Genomic DNA, 16,959 nt, shown 5'->3' with positions numbered 1-16,959 from the left:
AGAAAGGAAAAAAAAAAAGAGGAAGAAAGTCTGCAGAACTGCCTTAGAATTAAATTGAAAGGAACACTTGCTGGGGGTCAGCCTCATTTTCAGGCTTTAGTCTTTCTCTTTCCACTTATGCCACAAAGGAGAATGACTAGCAAAGGGAAAGGCAGGTGATCAGCAGGTTTTTTTTTTTTTAAAACATTTTCTCCCCATCCCTGTTGGTTTGCATTTCTGCCCAGAGGTGCTATGCTTCTGGTCCCAGCCTGGAGAAGAGGCCAGGGACCATCACCTTAGGGCCATCACCATTTCATAAGTTTCCTGGTTGCCACAGTTGTCCTGTAGATGGATAGCTAACACCTGGCAGAGGACTGGGGCATGGATTGGAGTTGGCTCCTTGTGTCCCAGGGTGTTGACACAGGAACACAATATTAGAGTTCTTCCCAGCTCAGCCAGCTCCTGGTAGGGAGAAGGAAAGCAAAGAAAAGGTGCTGGAGACAAGAAGGCAGCATCTTCAAAGGTCAGATGTGTAGGGGTTTCATCAGGGAGAGAAATCAGCCATGAACATACTTGGGAAAACCAGCTAGAAGTTAGAGGATCCCCAGACCTTCTAACTTGCCTTTCAGAAGAACAGTCACTAGTGGTAACTGATGTTGTTTCCTGGTGAATTCTGGTTTCATTTTTTTCCCCTATGGTGTCCCCCAAATCCATCTCTCTCAGATCCACAGTTGGGTGATACACTCATGAACCTAAGACTGAAGAGTTATTACTACACAGTCACCTGGCAGTCACAGTCATCTGGCCTTTTGCTGGGCCAGATCCCACCAGAGACATAGCTTTATCCTTTCCTTCAAGCTGGGACATTGTTACGTATGATCCAGGCTCAGTCCCTTTCATTTTGCATCTTATTCAGAAGGCTTCCATCCTAGAGGAGCCTGCAGAGAGCTCAGCACTTTCTGCTGATGTTATGGTCAGGTCTTGGCTTACCCCTGCAGCCCAAGTTAAGACCTGAGAACCCCTTTCCAGTGGTCTTGACATGGCCAGAAATTTTTACAGTAAAGATGTCTGTTTCTTAGGAAGAACTGCTGAAGATACATGGACAAATACTGAAGCACTGAGTTGAGAATGGCCACATTGCTTCTACTGACAAATTCTTTCTAGAAAGGACACAACCAATGTTTTATATCCTCAAAATGAAATAGTTCTGAATTTGATATACAAAGATCTTAAAACATTATTGGATTTTCCCTTTTCTCATCTTTGTGTATGAGTTCTGATATTTAGAAATAAACCTATGGCAAACAGATGTCTTAATTTTCCCTTGTCCAATGGAAAGGTGAAAAAACTCATTTATGAAAATAGCTGTATTTCTATAGAACTGTAGCGCTATTTCTGTAAATAGTTCCTTGACACCTCTGAGGCAAATGTTAGTTTCTTTAAGCTTAAAATATAACATTGGGTATTTATAGAATTTTCAGCATCCCGTCATAATCTGTTTGAAGGATAATATCAAATAAAATATTCAAATTAAAAGAAAATCTTTAACTTTTAGTCTAAAAGTGTTTTTTTTCTTTTTCCACCCTCCACCCCCCTACTAGTTTTTCCTCGCATCTTAATCTTTTGTATGTGATTTCTAGTACAATTTTATTAGACAAGCCACTTTTTCCTCCCCTTTCTTTAGGATGATTCATCCTAAAAATTGCAGTTCGGGAAGTCATAACGATGTTTGTGCTGTACAGGGGTCTTAGGCTGAGGATTCTCTCAGGCTTCCCAGAAATTTCACATGGATCTTTTACCCAAAGCTGAACAGACCACAACAAAGTCTGTCTGCTTGGATACGAGCTGAATGCCTCTTTCACACACGGCTTTATGTAAGCAAAGATGAAAGCTGTGAAGATATGAGAAAGTCTTTTGTATGGCTTCCAAAGTTCGAGTGATTTCTGGTATTCTAAGAGTGAAAAAACAAAAGTATGTCTGACTTTTATCTGTCTGGTTTGATAGCCTCTTTATGAAAAAGAAAATGCACTCATTTAAGGCAATTCTCTCATTTCAGTGGGTTTTCTGCTGCCCAGTGCTGAAAAAGGAGTGAACAACAATAGGCTACATTTTTTTTCAAGTATGAATTCATAAGAAAATTCCCTGATGCGATATTTAGTTGATGAGTAATTCCTCAGGGTCACAGAATAATGAAATGATGAATGCTGCTTTCAGACTTCAGTCGCCAAAACAAAGTTCCCTTTCACTTCATGGATTTAGTTCCATGTCTCTGCCAGTAGTGGTCTTGATAGAATAATATTCTTCCTGCTTCAGCCATGACTTACCAAATGTGTGAGGGCAGCACTTCAGCTACATTTCAAAGTCACATCCTCAGTCCTTACGTGTTACTGCTCTGGTGGAGTCAGGAACCACCACCCAGAGAGAAAAAATACCAGTGCAGGCAGATCCCTGCAGCAACCCACCATGCCAAAGCATAAACATGGGCAAGCTGCACAACCTTAGAATTCTTTTTTATATACTGATACAGTAAGTTCAAAAAGCATAGTTTCACATCTTATTCAAGGACTGTATCTAGACATAAGTGTATCTTATGCTATGGTGATAGTGGAACATGTTGTGCTCATTCCCTAGGGTTGCAAACCCCAAAACCTTTGTGGGAGACATAGTGCAAAACAAAGTTCTACAGGAAGTACGTGCTTCAGGCTCAGTTACAGCCTATGCTGTCAGCAAAGCTATGTTAGAATTGTCCTTATCTTCATTTCCCTCAGCTCAGTCATCTCCTCTGTAACCAAATCCATCGTGAGGCCCTGCAGCAAGGGGGAATTTTGGTCAATGTATGGATGCAGGCTGTAACCATACTTTTACCTAGGCTTTGGGGGATTTCAGTGGTGGTAAAACTAACCTGGGACATTCCTGTACACTATGTTTTCACTTACTTTCAAAGCTAAGCTGCTCCACATTGCTTGCATGGAACAGAAGTATAGAGCAGTTCATTCTGCTTGAAGTTGTGACGAGCTTTATTTTTGTTTCTCTAAACCAATTGAAATTTGCAGCATTTCATACTCTACATGCTGTTTATTAAAACAAATACTAAAGATATGAATAAACCCGTCTGAAGCACTGGAGTTTAACTATGAAATTGTTCACAGAGATAACTTGACAAACGACATAAGCACAAGATAATCGTAAAGAAACCTCAAAACAACAGTTAGGATCTTAGTCACCCACAGTAAAACCCTCATCTCCTCCAGTCACATGCTTGTTTGTTCTCTCAAAGGTGGTTTCTATCTATTTTATAGTCCTTTTCACATCTGACATTGTTCATTGTACATCGCCTGGATGCCTGCATTTAGCTCTTTGCTACATGAAGCCAAACACAATAACAGTAGCATACAGTATTTTATGGTGCTGTATTTCAGCTGATGGATTTGTATATTATGAAGGCAAATATGTGTACTGGTTTTAAATGTTCTACCTTTCTCGTTCGTTTTGGTGTTCTCATCCCAATGCTGTAAAAAACAAATAGATGAATAACATGCTTTTTTTTTGCAGAGTATCATGCCTCTACATCCTCCCTTTTCATTCAGCCTCTAGTTCTGTTGCACCAGTAAGGAGAACATACAAAAGCCCTTCACAATTCAACATTCGGCTAAAGAGCAAAAGTCAGAAACACACATAAGCAGGCCTTTTCTTTACTTCAAACTCTGTTCTTTTCCCATTCTAGATCAACTTGTAAAAAACAAAAACATATTTCTCCATATGCTTAATAAGGGTTTCTTGTTAGCTTTGTGCCTTTTCATCGTCTTTCTGAAAATTTTTTTCATTCCCATGTCCAGACTCCCCATGTCTGCAATAGATCTTTCTCTTTTTTCCCTTTATTTTATTTAAAAATAAATAAAAAAGAAAAATAAAATAATAAAAAATTTAAAAAGAAATAAAAGCCCAGCAATCCAAATATTTGTAGTATCTTCTCTTAAAAACAACCTTAACAATTCTTAGAAAAAAAACAACCCAACCCCTGAAGGCCAAGTGTGGACCGTATTGAGCAGAGAGCTCTGATACAACACAGCCCAAGAACCCTGGAGTAGTGCTCTTTTGCCTGCAACCCATTGGATACAAAATACTCTCTGGGAAGGTCTGCTTCACTTCCTTGCCCCTTTCCATACAGGTGTGGAGGAAACTTAAATTGCAGTTGTGGGGAAGTTTGGAAAAAATCAGGTTTCCTCCTTTGACAGTTATGGGGCTCAAAAGAAAAATTCCCAATTGCAAGAGCTGCTGGTCTGTAGCTGGTTCCCCTTTCCTTGCAATCATCAGATCAGCTATTACTAAGCATTAGGGATTCTATAAAAGCTTTTTATGACAAGAAGTGGGTTTATTCATTCTCAGCTCACCCACTCTCTTTCATTTCACTTGACTCAGCTTGTCGGCCTCCACACAACCTGCTTCATCTGGGAAGTACACATGAAGTAGATGTGCAAGGGAAAAACCAGATAGCATACAATTGCTGCATGGAGCCAGGAGGACAGGAGTAAAGGGAGGACTGCTCTGCCTAATACCCTTCCGAACACTCCTTAAATTCCTCCACCTCTTCCCCCCAGGCAGGTGTGATTATGTGGAAACAGGAGGCAACTGTGTTAGATTAAGGAAATGAAAAATTGGCCGTGGAAACCATTGAAGGAGAAGGAAACTTCACTTTGCCTTTAAAAAACTTTCTAGGAAAGGGTGGTAACTTTCTGGTGTCTGATGGCTTGGAGTCTGCCGACAGGGTTACAAGTCTGATCCAGCTGCAGACATGCTCCATCTCCCATGCCCGCTGGGGAGAAGGTTCCTGGCAGCTCTCAGTAATGTCAGCAGGTTCCACACACTTGCTGCTTCCCTCTACCTGAAGCAGCACCTCCTAAATCACTGCTCCACAAAATACCACACTGCCTCAGGAAACCCTTATTCCGCTTGGAGCCTGGGATGTTGAAAGATGGGAAAAGAATAAATACAGCACAGAAAATGCCAACCACAAGTTGCATTACAGACCCACGCAGCCAAGCCAACAGTCTTAGAGTCTTAAATAAATAATTCACAGCTTTTCTCCTACAAAACGGAATGAAGTTGTCTAAGAAAATAAATACGTATCATAACATTCTTTTTTTCCCCCTCTATTTCCTTTGGTGTGATGTCACAGCAGGTCTACGTGACAGTCCAAGATGTCCACATGTAGGGCATGCAGGAGCTCATGTGTTGGGCACTGCAGCGGTAGCCCGCTTGCCAGTAAGCATGTACTGTCCACATGCTCTCTCCTTGGCACAAACAGCAAGGACCTAGCAGAAGAGATGTTTTATTTCACTTTTTGAAAAATATATGTATGTTTTAAGTGCAGGGGTTCAGACTTGGGCTGCTTGCAATACCAAATGGGGCTTTGTGTCTGTCGGTGCTCAAGCACGGTAGACAGGGCCTTTCCCGTTGCAGCTCCCTTAGTAGACCTCAGCTTGGATTTAGAAAAATAGCATCAGTGGAAGAAATGCATTGTACTTCCTGCCACTGCCTTATTTTTTCTCCACAACATTAATTAAAGGCAAAGGTGCATGCCTCAGGCATATTCTGCAGAGAGGCTGAGGTGCCATCAGCACAAAACAGGACTTAGTCACGTGGCAGCATCCAACTGGGTCTGCTCTGGTTTAGAACTGTCATCCTTCACAGAACCCAGTAGGGTCACATGTGGCTGCATTTCCCATCCTGAGCAATGCACTGTGGCATGCTTCTCTTCAAGATCCCCCCTCCTGTTCAAAACACATCCTTGAAAGCATGGCCTAGCCAAGCAGAAGAGTGGTATAAGGTATGGTTCCCATCTGAACTTTGCTGTTCCTCGGCGAGGGAACACAGACCTACCCAGCAAGGCCACGCTGGGTTTCTCTCTGGATCACGAAGGTGTCTCTGGCAGCAGCAAAGGAGCAACACGAAGACGAGAAGGAATATCAGAGGGACCAGCACCCCCACAACAATGGCCACGGTTGGTGCCATGATACTGTCCTGACCTGTGGGAAAAGTAGCAGGTATTCAGGCAGGCTTGTGCATGAAGAAAGGACACCCAAACCCTTTTTGGACATCCCTTGGCTGATCCCCTGGGTCAGAGGAGGTAAAGAGGCACATGCAAACATATATACAAGCAGTGCAACTAACAGACCTGTGTTTGGGGTCTGGTGACCCAGAGACAAACCATAGTGTCCCAAATGGATGCCAAATGTCTGCATCATTGCCCAGGATGTCTGGCTGTTCCAAGCACCTTCTCCTGTCCCTCCCCATCCCAGCTGCTCTTCATGGTGCCTTTCCCACCTGCCCTCCAGCCCTTAGAGGCTGATATAGCCCAGGAGATGTGTCCATGTCTTCTATTCCAGGGAAGGAGTCAGGCTGCATACTGACCTTGTGTCAGATTGTCCATGGGCAGGGACAGGGTCACATTTAGTGATGGGTGCTGGATCACACAGGCAATGGGGTACTCCTTGAGGATTTTGGAGTGGGCATGGGTGAAGTTGCTGATGACAGTGATGGTCTGGTTGTTGAGCTTGATGTGGTACTCCTTTGGTTTCTGCAGCAGGGTGCTAGGAAGGTGCCAGGTGATTTTTGGAGCTGGCTTCCCTGTTGCTGAGCAGCTCATCCCCACCACTACCTCAGAGACTTCAGCTTTGTCAGGACTGGGTATAAGCTTGGCTTCTACTTTGGGGTCTGAGATAGCTGTAAAACACAAAGTAGAAAAATCTGTTACTTTGTGCTTACATTTGAGCTAAGAACACTTGGATTTACTGTTATCTGAGAATCACAGAATACCCCAGGCTGGAAGGGACTTGCAGCTCCATGCCGTGCCCTCGGGCCCTGTTGCTGTCACACAGAGCAGAGCTCAGCGCTGCCCCTCCGCTCCCCGCTAGAAGCTGCAGCCGCCATCAGGCCTCCCCTCAGCTCCTCTGCTCTGTGCCGAACAAACCCAGGGACCTCAGCCAATCCTCATATACAGTGCCCTCTAGATCCTTCACCATCTTTACAGCTCTCCTAAGGATCCTCTCTAATAGTCTTATGTTATTTTTTATATTGTGGTGCCTGAAACTGCACTCAGTTCTTTATGAAAATGAAGAGTTTGGCAAAATCAGAGGACAAGAGGGTAGAAATGCACAACTTTCAAATTCACTACTAAAAGCAGCCCTACAGCATCTCAGCTGATGAGTGGTAACGATGGACAAGTGAAAACAACAGATAGTGAAACTATGAAACCATGTCCTCCTCTCTTCAAAAGGGTTGAACTGCTTCAGTGACTCAAAGCACTTGCTCTTATCCCTTAAGCTCATCTGCAAGGTTTGTTTTATTGCTTTTTAAGACATGCAAACTTGAGCACTTAGGGAGTAATGCATCTATTTATGCAAGACAGTAAATGAATGTGTATGAAGTGACACCTCGAGATTTCAGCTGTGAAGGCTTTGTGTTTATACATCTTTTCTTTTCTCTAATGTCTAATTTTGGGGTGTCATGGTAACCTCCAAAAGTTTTGTTAAAGATCGGTTTTCCAAATTCCTCCACACGCTACAAGTGCAAGCTGCAGTCTTATTTAGTCTTAGTCAGAAGACACAATGAACCTTAGATACCACTCACACATATTCACATGAAACCTGCTTGTTGATTCCTATTTATATTTGCAGTATTTTCAGGAAATAAAGAAATGGGAGAAGTGCAAGAAGCTTTCTTCTACCTGGATAGAACTCCAGGGAAGATCTGAACACCCGAGGACACATGTGCCTGGAAAAGATTATCAGTTTTCAAGAAAGCAGAAGAAAACACAGAGATGATGAGCTCTTCTCCATTGTACGAGGTAGGAAAACTAAGGTGTTTTGTCTTGGAGGGAAATCTTCTGGAGTTTAACACTGCAAACTCATTAGCAGGCAACAGCATGATTGTCAGAGTACCCAAACCTTGCATTGTTTCCAGAACGACCAAACTGAAATTTTTGTGTTGAAAATTAAGCAAGTGGCTGGATTTTCATGAGAATTGAATATCTGCTATTCACTGCAACCACGAGTGGATGCGTTTTGTACCTGTGAAAATCAATCAAATCATAAAATCATAGAATAATCTGGGTTGCAAAGGACTTTTGAAAGTCACCTAATCCAAGCTCCTCCTCAGACCAGTCAATTTAACTCAGACTGTCATGCCAAGACTTGTAAAGGCACATGACTCCATTTGGGAGTGGGATCTCCCAGTACACAAGTTTCCAGATAACAGTTCATCAGCCTGGTCTCTACATCAGTGCATCTGCTGGTAGTACAGTGGTCCAAATCATATTCTACTTTCTGGTGTCTGCTTCTGATAATGTTGCCTTTTAAAATAATTTAAGTGCAATGGAATTTCTGGTTTTCTTCAAGTTTGAGTTAATATGAATGTCTTCTGATTTAAAAAGCGTCTATTAATAGATGAGAAATAGTACTATTTAATAGTACTATATGCATATATTACTATTTTACATAGCAAAAAAACCCAATCAGGACAATATTTATGCTGAAATTGATTTTTGCCAAAACTTCAGCAAACAAATAACTATTTTTTAGTAATCCCGGGTTGAAACAGAAAATTTTGTTTAGTCTTCCTAAGAAAAATGATTTTATGTTTCATTTTGGGCTGTAAAAGAAGGTTCCTCTATGAAAGATATATAAATAACACCAAATGGTTCTGTTAAAGGAGGGGAACAGCACATGCCAACTGCATAGCAGCACCTATGCCCCTGGTAAAATCCTATATGCACCTCATGAAACTGGATCTTCCAAGCCAAAACAGCCACTAAGACATTTTACATCATCATTTTTGTTTTCCTATGGCTTTGCCTCACTATTTACTATGGGTATGCTGCTTAGAAGAATAAAGTAGACATTTCTCAGTGTTTGCATCACCCACAGGTAGAAACTCAGACCCTAGAAACAGAGCTGGTGAAACCCCATTTGTGTTGCTCTGAGATAAAAAAAAAAAAAGGCTTAGGGGGATTTCATTTGGAACTTCTCAAAATCTCCCGTCTTTGAAATGACAAGTGTCATAAACACTTTATGTTTTGATTAATAAATGGTTTCTGAACTTCTTCTTTCACTCACGGGATGTATAAAAATAGCACATCCACCCACAGTGCTAACTTCAAACATCAGGTTACAATGTCCAAAAGCAGTAAAGGAAAACTGCCACAGACTTTTCTCTTGAGTACCAGAGAGCCTGTTTTAAAAAGCACAGAAGGCAGATTGGTGCCACTGCTCCAGTCTGGCAATCTCAAATCTTAACCAATTACAAAAGATTAAGGTGAATCTTGGCTTATAAAGGCACAAGGAGGAGAAGAGAAAAAATGCTCAGCATCACATCTTGGCAGACATACATGTATGCCAAATCCATTTTCCTCACTAGACAGTTCTCTGCCTTCCCACACTGCAATCCAGGGAATTATTTGTAGGCAAGAAAAACACTGGACAGTTGCTCTTTGCCTTACTATATGCCTGTAGAAGATACACAGTCAAAATATGTGAGCACTTTCTCTTGCACATGCTGTTTGTTAGCATGTGCACTGAGTTGGTGTTTGATGCACATTTAGAGTAAATGCTGGTTTTCTATTTCATCAAAATATTTATTTCATGTGAAAAACTACTTCCAAGACATGTTGTACCTGATTTCATAGATCCTTAGAGCAGCAACGTAAACATTCCCAGGCTTGAGCTGTGAAGGTGCTCCTAACTATTGGCAAAGGTGGCTTTCTAGTGAATGTGTGCCAGCTTTGACTGCAATTGGGCTTCTGTTATTTAAGGACAACTGCTAGATCATGATGTGCTTTTAATATTTTAAGGCTGAACTTTGGTCTCAAATTAACGGCTGAACATTTTTAGGAATTAGTGTGTCTCATGTGCCTTTTCCAGCCATGTGGGTGCTCGTCAGCAACGCAGCCTCAACTTCCTGATCTAAGTCAACAGTGTCATGGCTTTCTCCATAATGCTGGAGACTTCCATGTGGATGGGGCCATCTACTTGCAGGTAGAAGGTGACTGTAGGTCTTTGATCCAGCAAAACCTTGCCTAGACTCAAGTGACACATGCCCCTCTCTCCATACTCCAAACTCTACCCCTTTTTGGGTTTCATTTTCATCGTCTTTTGAAACAAAAGTCAGCAAAACATTTCTAGTGGAAAATGGAGATAAAAGAAGAACAGGCACTAAAGAAACCTGCAAAGCAGGTTGAAAATGCTCTGTGCCAAGACATTTCTTATGGGGTAGAAGACTGCTGCTGCTGCTTCACATTGTTATTTTCAGCTAAATAGGTCTGAGATTTCTGTCTCCCATACCTATTTCATTTTTCCCAGCATCATTTCTGGTTCTTACCAAGGTTTCACTTCTGCACACTATGCAGCACTGTGTCCATTCTGGAAGAGCCTCTTCTGATGGAGGCTGTTGCAACTGGGCAATAACCAGCCTGTAAACTCCCTGGCTGTCCCTATTAGATGAGAGACACATGCCAGCAGCTCATTTGCTTGAGGTGCTTCCATTAGTCAGCCTGCTTGCCTTGCTTGGGATCCCCTTACGCCTGGACATCTTCTCCCTCCCAGCCTGCAGAAGGGCTTGGCCGGGAAATCAAGGAAATTAAGAACATCTCAAATGTGTTACTGCAGTTAGGCTAAAATGAACCCTTTCTGCAAGCACTTAGTTGGTTATGTGCTCACTCTAGCACTGGGGCAGCATGCTGCCAGCTGCCAGGGAAGTGAAACCCCCAAATGACGTGTCTTTGAGAGAAGCAGGTAGAGCAGTCGACAAGAGTACATCAGAGGGGAAAAAAAACAGCTTTTGTTGCTTTTGTTTTCATGCCTTGAGTTCTGCTAAGAGCTGAATCATAGCCACAAAACTGGTAATTTTGGGAAACATTTCCCACACTTGGATAAAAATCAGGCAGAATAAATCAAAGCCAATTTAACTCCATGTTTAGATTCTCATAGTAAGCAAGAATGAAATCTCTCAGCTAGGTTTTTCCATATATTCCTGTAATGAATGACTCAGCATTTACCCTCTGCATGACTCAGCATCAAGTGATCTGCTCTAGGAGCTTTATCAGAAGAGAGGAAAAACAGACTTCTGCTTCTGTTTTTCCCCCATGTTTCTCCTTCTCTTTCCCTGTTGCTTATGTCATCACTCCTCCTAAGCCAAGGTTGTCTGTTTCTTCCCTCAGCACAGGGCTCCTTGCGTGTGAGGATGCTTGTGGCGGTGTGCTTTGGCTCTCTCCTTGAACAGCTGATGCTGACCTGTACAAAATACAGGTCAACAAGTCAGGAGGACATGTGGGGACAGCTGGCAACCCAGTGTTGGGTCAGAGGAACTCTAGGGAAGCAGTAGGGCACCCGTCAGCTGCTGTTGACTTAAAAGGGAAGAAAATTGGAGAAGTGTTCAACAGTGCCTTCCCATCAGAAGTAAAAATGACAAGGAAAGCAGAGCCGGGAAGGAAACAGAGCCACCTTTCCCACAGAGATTTAGCAATGAGCACTGACCAGGGGAGGTTTTTCCCCAGAGGGAATGGCTTGATCTTCAGAAAGATGTCATACCCTTTCTGCAATTAGAGTGTCTTACCGTAAACCTTGAGGCACATCCTGCCAGTGACAGCTCCCGAGGGAAAGGTGTTGAAGATGCACTTGTAGCATCCTTCGTCTTGCAGGGTGACTCGGTGAAGGGAGATGGCTGAGGCTTGCAGGCTGCTGTGGGCAAAGCTCACGTGGCCTTCGTAGCCCTTTGCTATCTTTTGGCCATTCATTGTACTGTAAGTTGCTATGTTGTCTTCAGCCCCATCCATCTCCTTCTGCCAGGTCACTTGTATTACATCTTCGTTCGTGACTGACTGGCATGAGAAAGTAATATTTCCGCCTGCCTGGACCGACTGCACCTTTTTGTGCATCACCTGCACAGAGCCTGGTGAAGAAGCAGGGACCACATTTAGCATCTTTCACTGTCCCACTGCAGCCCACCCTAGCAAATGTTTTGCACCCCAGCCGTCACCCTTGGAGGGCTTCCCTGTCCCTGATGCCAGAGGAAAACCAAAAACACAACTTAAAGGAGTTTCCATGGGAGTATGGCTGAAGGTGGCACATCTCACACCACTTCCTATGAAACACTTCAGCAGCTCTGTACCTGTGCTGTGGTTAGGGATGTTCAGAGAGAAGGGAAAAATAAGCATTCCTCTTCCAATTCACTGCCACATAGGAAAAAAATACGGAGACAGGCAAGTGCCTGAATGCTCCCAGGTTTAACAGACCCAAAGTTCTTTGGTTCATAGGACAATAGCTCTTAAAATTTATCTGCACTCATCTCTCTGTGGTGCGTGGGAAGGGAGATAACATCAGAAATGGTTACAGCACTGAAAATGTATTCAGTTTGCAGGAACCTGAAATTTTTAAAGAGGAGTGAGGCTGTCTGCAGTGCCTTGAGTCCACTTTGATCATATCTAAACCTCCTGGCATGGCTTATCCAGGTGGAGACGTGCAGAACACCCAGTAGCCAGCCATGAAGCCAGCAGGTATTTTGCAGTTCAGACCTCAGCAGAGCAGAATAGGGCAGAATACAAGCCATGGCCATAGAAGCTGTTTGGGGACAAATTCAGGCTTTGTTAAGTATGAAAACAAATGTACCATGCCCACAGTTCTAATGGTCTGATTGTCTAAAAGTATCATGTCCATCCTTACAGATAATTCTGTCCTGGCTAAAGAAAATCAGTGCTATACCTTGGCTCAAGTCTCATCTAAATCAGGAGTTGAAATCCAGTTTTAGTCTTGTGGGTCACTGGTTTATGATGCAGAATTTGTAAATAAAGCCAATCATTTGCCTTCAGCTTCCAAACACGCTGACAACAAATCAATGAACAGATGCTGCCTTTGTCCCCTGAAGCCGTCTGCACCATCATAGTGATTAAGAAAGGAAGAGAGAGCAGGAGATTACCTGAGGCGAGGGCCCAGAGGCTGGAGAGGAGCAAGCAAGTGGCCATCATCTCAGCTGCGTCCACAGGACCAACAAGCGACCAACTGATCGATTGCACCACGGCTTCCCCTTTTTTATATGCTTTGCTCTCTCTGGGGACATTCCGGTCTTCAAATACAGTAAGAAGTGCCTCATAAACTCTTCCTGGTCCACGTGCACTCAGCTGAATAACAAAAATTCTGACAAGTGTCGGAGCTGGAAATCTAGGTTTCCCAGTCAGACCACCAGAAAGGCAGGGTTTACAAGGCTGGGTTTTTCAGAAGCACCTTTCTTATGAGGTTTTGTCAAGGGCTTAAACTAAAGCCCAGGTCTCTACCCTGGCTACGTGTCTGGATGACAACTGGGTGGTCATGAAGCCAGCACCAAGTGCGGAGTAGGAGGAATGGCCACTCCAGGAGAAATGGTAGCCTGGGATCTGCATGCACAGTGGAGCACCAGGAGCTGATGGTACTTCAAGGCCTCTGCCAGGTCAGGAGCCCAGGGAGATCTGGGCATAGGTTGAGGTGGCTCACCGGGCTGCTCTGAATCACTGTTTTTGTGCTATTTTTGCTTTGTCACGTCTACCTCTGTGCTTCTTTTTTTCTGACAGCTGGGATCATGCTGCCGAAACCAATACAAATCTTGTCCCATGGGTCACTTCTGCACCCTTCATCAAGTCAGTCAGTGAGACCTCATTTGCTAATGAAACTGTTACTGGCACGCTCAGTCTCATGTTTCTGTTTTCTGATTAGGTGGCTTATGTTTTTTGCAAATGATGATGACACTGACAACTCTGACAACTGTGGCTGCATTAGAAATGTTTTTGTTTATCATTTATCTGAATTGCTGCACAGGCTAACCTTCAATCATGTGAGTGGCTTGGGGAAAACCAATAGCCCAAGCCACAGCACAACAAAAACTTCTTTGGTATGTTCACACGCATAGTTCCTCCTTTCAAGTGGTAATTAATTACCTTAAAAAAAAAAAAAACAATATCTGGAGTTTTGGTATTCCTATTACGCTTAAGAAACACTTTGGGCAAACTTTTGAGTAGGCACAGTGATTCACTCATTTCATTCTGCAAACTGGGACTGCCTCACACTATAGTACTCCCCCTTTGAGGTATATCACTGTGTTTTCCTTTCCTAGAGTTATTTCCATTGTCTTATTCTATCTTGGTATTTCTGGAAGAGCATTCTGACCTAATCAAATGAAGCAAGAACATGAAATCTGTGAAATATGTTTCCTTGGAGGCTTTCCAGACCATTCTACAGCTATTGTACAGGAGATAGCTCCAATAAGATATGAAGGAAGACCCTGGACCATGTCAGAGGAGTAAAGTGACAGCTTTGAAATGGACAGTTCTGATTGACAAGCAAATATGTAATTTCTGATCTTCACCCTCAGAACCTTCAAAACTGAAAAACATTGAAGATTTATTGGAACTATATCCTTTTGCATCAAAGCCTCCTGGCAGGATGAGAGTGATTTCTATAGGGATGCAGAGATGCTCTCCAGGCTTTGCTGGTGTGCTTATGTTAGCTCTAATATGATTTTGAAACAAAACATTGACAGAAGAACTTCAAGAAACTTGCAGATCCTTATGATGAAATCTTCATGGCTGAACTTCTCCACTTAGTGATCACAAAAGGAACTGCACTTTGCATGAAAGAACAGCGCGCCTAGTTTACATAATTTTCTATTCACAGGAATAGAATCACACTCCATTTTATTTTTTGTCAAAAACATTCTACTCTTCCTAAAGTCTTTTCAAACCACTTGAAGACTTGGGTGCTGCTAGAGCAAACACCTTCAGATAAAGAGCAAGCCTGCAGTCTTACCAACATCCTGAGAGAAGATAGAGACGGCCATGGGTGGCAAAATGGGTGGACTTCAAATTATTCACAGCATCCCCTCCCTGGTGACAAAGAGCTACATGCCTTGGCTGCTTCTTCAGTCTCTTCCTGGGCTCCTGGTCACAAGGACCCCATTCCAGGTCACACAATGCACACCCGAGTGCTACAGCATCTCTGTCTGACTGCCTTCCTGCAGGGACCAGCAAACAACGTTTACTTCACCATTTTAAACATAGGGCAGGCAGAAATATGAGATCCCACTCTAACTCCATCACTTAGATCAGTTTATATTTTTAAATGCACTTATTTTGAGATTTCACAGAATCACAGAATCGTAGAGGTTGAAGGAACCTCTGGAAATCATCCAGTTCAACCTCCTGCTAAATCAGTTCCCTACAGCAGGTCGCACAGGAAAGCATCCAGATGGATTTTTAATATTTCCAGAGAACATTCCACTGTCTATCTGGGCACCCTGTGCCAGTGATCTGTCACCCTCACAGTATAGAAATTCTTTCTTATGTTCAGATGGAATTTTCTGTGTTCCAGTTTGTGGCTGTTACCCCTTGCCCTGTCTTTGGGCACCACTGAAAGAGCCAGGCCCCATCCACTTCACTCCCACACTTTAGTTATTTATAAACGTTGATAAGATCCCCTTTCAGTCTTCTCCAGACTGAACAGTCCCAGGTCTGTCAACCTTTCCTCATAGAAGAGATGCTCCAGACCCTCAGCAATCTTTGTATCCCTCTTCTGGATTCCCATTCTTTCTTTGCACAAACATCAGGTGGATTACCCACTCTTATCTTTCTCGCCTGCTTATTTGCTTTCCCATCAAATCCCACGCTCTCCCACTTCAGCTGCACAGCAGCTTCATTTCTCAGAACAGCGTGTGACATCTGGACTTAAGGCATTTGCCAGAACACGGTGAAAATTTGGAAAGGATTAGGCACATGATGTTTCTGCAACCCTTGACTGAAAAAGAGTACGATTCTTATTTGTCTCTTCCGTTCTGTTGCTCTAGAACAGTCTATCCAGTTCACAGGAAATCAAAAAAAGCATGTGCAGGAATTATTTGCACATTGTCACAGCATTTCTACACAGCTCAAGTGACTAATCACATTCATAAACCAGAGATTTGAACTTCTGTAAGACGCCACTGACCAGAGTTCCTTGTGCACAGTGAGCCTAAAACATCACAAGAGAGTCCAGACGAGGACCATGAAGACAATCAAAGGACTGGAGCACCACCCCTGCAAAGACAGGCTGAGGAATCTGAGCTCGTTCAGCCTGGAGAAGAGAAGGCTGTGAAGAGACCTCACTGTAGCCTTCCAGTATTTAAAAGAGGATTATAAAAAGGAGGGAAACTGATTTGACAACATGACCCAGTGGAAGGTGCCTCTGGCCATGGCAAGGAGGATAGAAGTAGATGGCATTTAAAGTAACTTCCAACTTAAACTACTCTCTGATTCTACGACCACAAATAAACATTTTTTAAACAAATTACCTTATCCCTAATAACTTCTGCAGTTATGTCTGAAACACGTGAATACTGCTTGCACAGCAAAGTCTATCTTGTATTTTCGTATTTTCCAAAACTCATTTATGACAAGTTCTATATTAATCAATACAAAGCGAACAGTTAAAGCATGGGAATATGTTTTTCCATAGGAATAAAGAGTGAAAAGGAGAAAGGGAGGGAAGGATATGTTTCAAGACCGGAATGAGAAAGATATCCTTGACTAGAGTTAGTAATTTGTAAGCAAATATTCTTCATCCTCAACAATTTGTAGTGCTTCTTCTCACTGTTTAGCAGGTAGGGAAGAAAGATAGAATTGGTGAACATGGATCTAATGCTAGTGTTGCAATTGGGATTTATTATGCAACACCCTTCCCTTCCCCCAAGAGAAGGGGAGGAAGTAGGGGAAAAAAAGCCGACTTGATTCAGGTAAGAAAACTAACTTACTAAAAATAATGTGAGATAATATGGAATAATTAGAAACAGTAAATCAAACAAAACTCCTATGAAGAAGGGTTGAGGAAACTGGGCTTGTTTAGCTTGGAGAAGAGAAGCATCTGAGGAGACCTTATTGTGGCCTTCAAATAGTTGAAAGGAGTATAAAAAATATAAAAATAATAATTATTA

At 42.7% G+C, this 16,959-nt stretch overlaps 1 protein-coding gene across 3 annotated transcripts; it reads right to left on the bottom strand.

Annotated features, from left to right (window-relative positions):
* Nucleotides 1–2,978: 2,978 nt before the first annotated feature.
* LOC104913681 (OX-2 membrane glycoprotein-like) lies at nucleotides 2,979–15,222 on the bottom strand. Of its 3 annotated transcripts, XM_010720947.3 has the most exons (6): nucleotides 14,805–15,221; nucleotides 12,946–13,147; nucleotides 11,587–11,922; nucleotides 6,391–6,702; nucleotides 5,860–6,005; nucleotides 2,979–5,291 (listed from the first exon to the last, which is right to left on the bottom strand). In XM_010720947.3, exons 1-6 carry the CDS (start codon nucleotides 14,808–14,810, stop codon nucleotides 5,205–5,207), a joined length of 1,089 nt encoding a protein of 362 aa, XP_010719249.1. In that variant the 5' UTR covers nucleotides 14,811–15,221; the 3' UTR covers nucleotides 2,979–5,204. The 3 variants fall into 3 exon arrangements, with proteins under 3 accessions (XP_010719249.1, XP_010719244.1, XP_010719263.1); XM_010720942.3 differs by having other exon boundaries at nucleotides 2,979–6,005; nucleotides 14,805–15,222; XM_010720961.3 differs by lacking the exon at nucleotides 12,946–13,147 and having other exon boundaries at nucleotides 2,979–6,005.
* Nucleotides 15,223–16,959: the final 1,737 nt, after the last annotated feature.

Source organism: Meleagris gallopavo, chromosome 1 (assembly GCF_000146605.3).
Source record: "Meleagris gallopavo isolate NT-WF06-2002-E0010 breed Aviagen turkey brand Nicholas breeding stock chromosome 1, Turkey_5.1, whole genome shotgun sequence".
NCBI lineage: Eukaryota > Metazoa > Chordata > Aves > Galliformes > Phasianidae > Meleagris > Meleagris gallopavo.
Note: the sequence above shows the minus strand (reverse complement) of the source record. Positions and strands in the feature narration are given on the sequence as shown.

What these genes read in the sequence shown, in the direction of transcription:
- LOC104913681 (XM_010720942.3), bottom strand. An exon ending in CCTCTGGGCCCTCGCCTCAG is followed by an intron (nt 11,923 to 12,945) that starts GTAATCTCCTGC and finishes CTTCTTCACCAG; the next exon opens with GCTCTGTGCAGGTGATGCAC. An exon ending in GATGTGCCTCAAGGTTTACG is followed by an intron (nt 6,703 to 11,586) that starts GTAAGACACTCT and finishes TGTGTTTTACAG; the next exon opens with CTATCTCAGACCCCAAAGTA.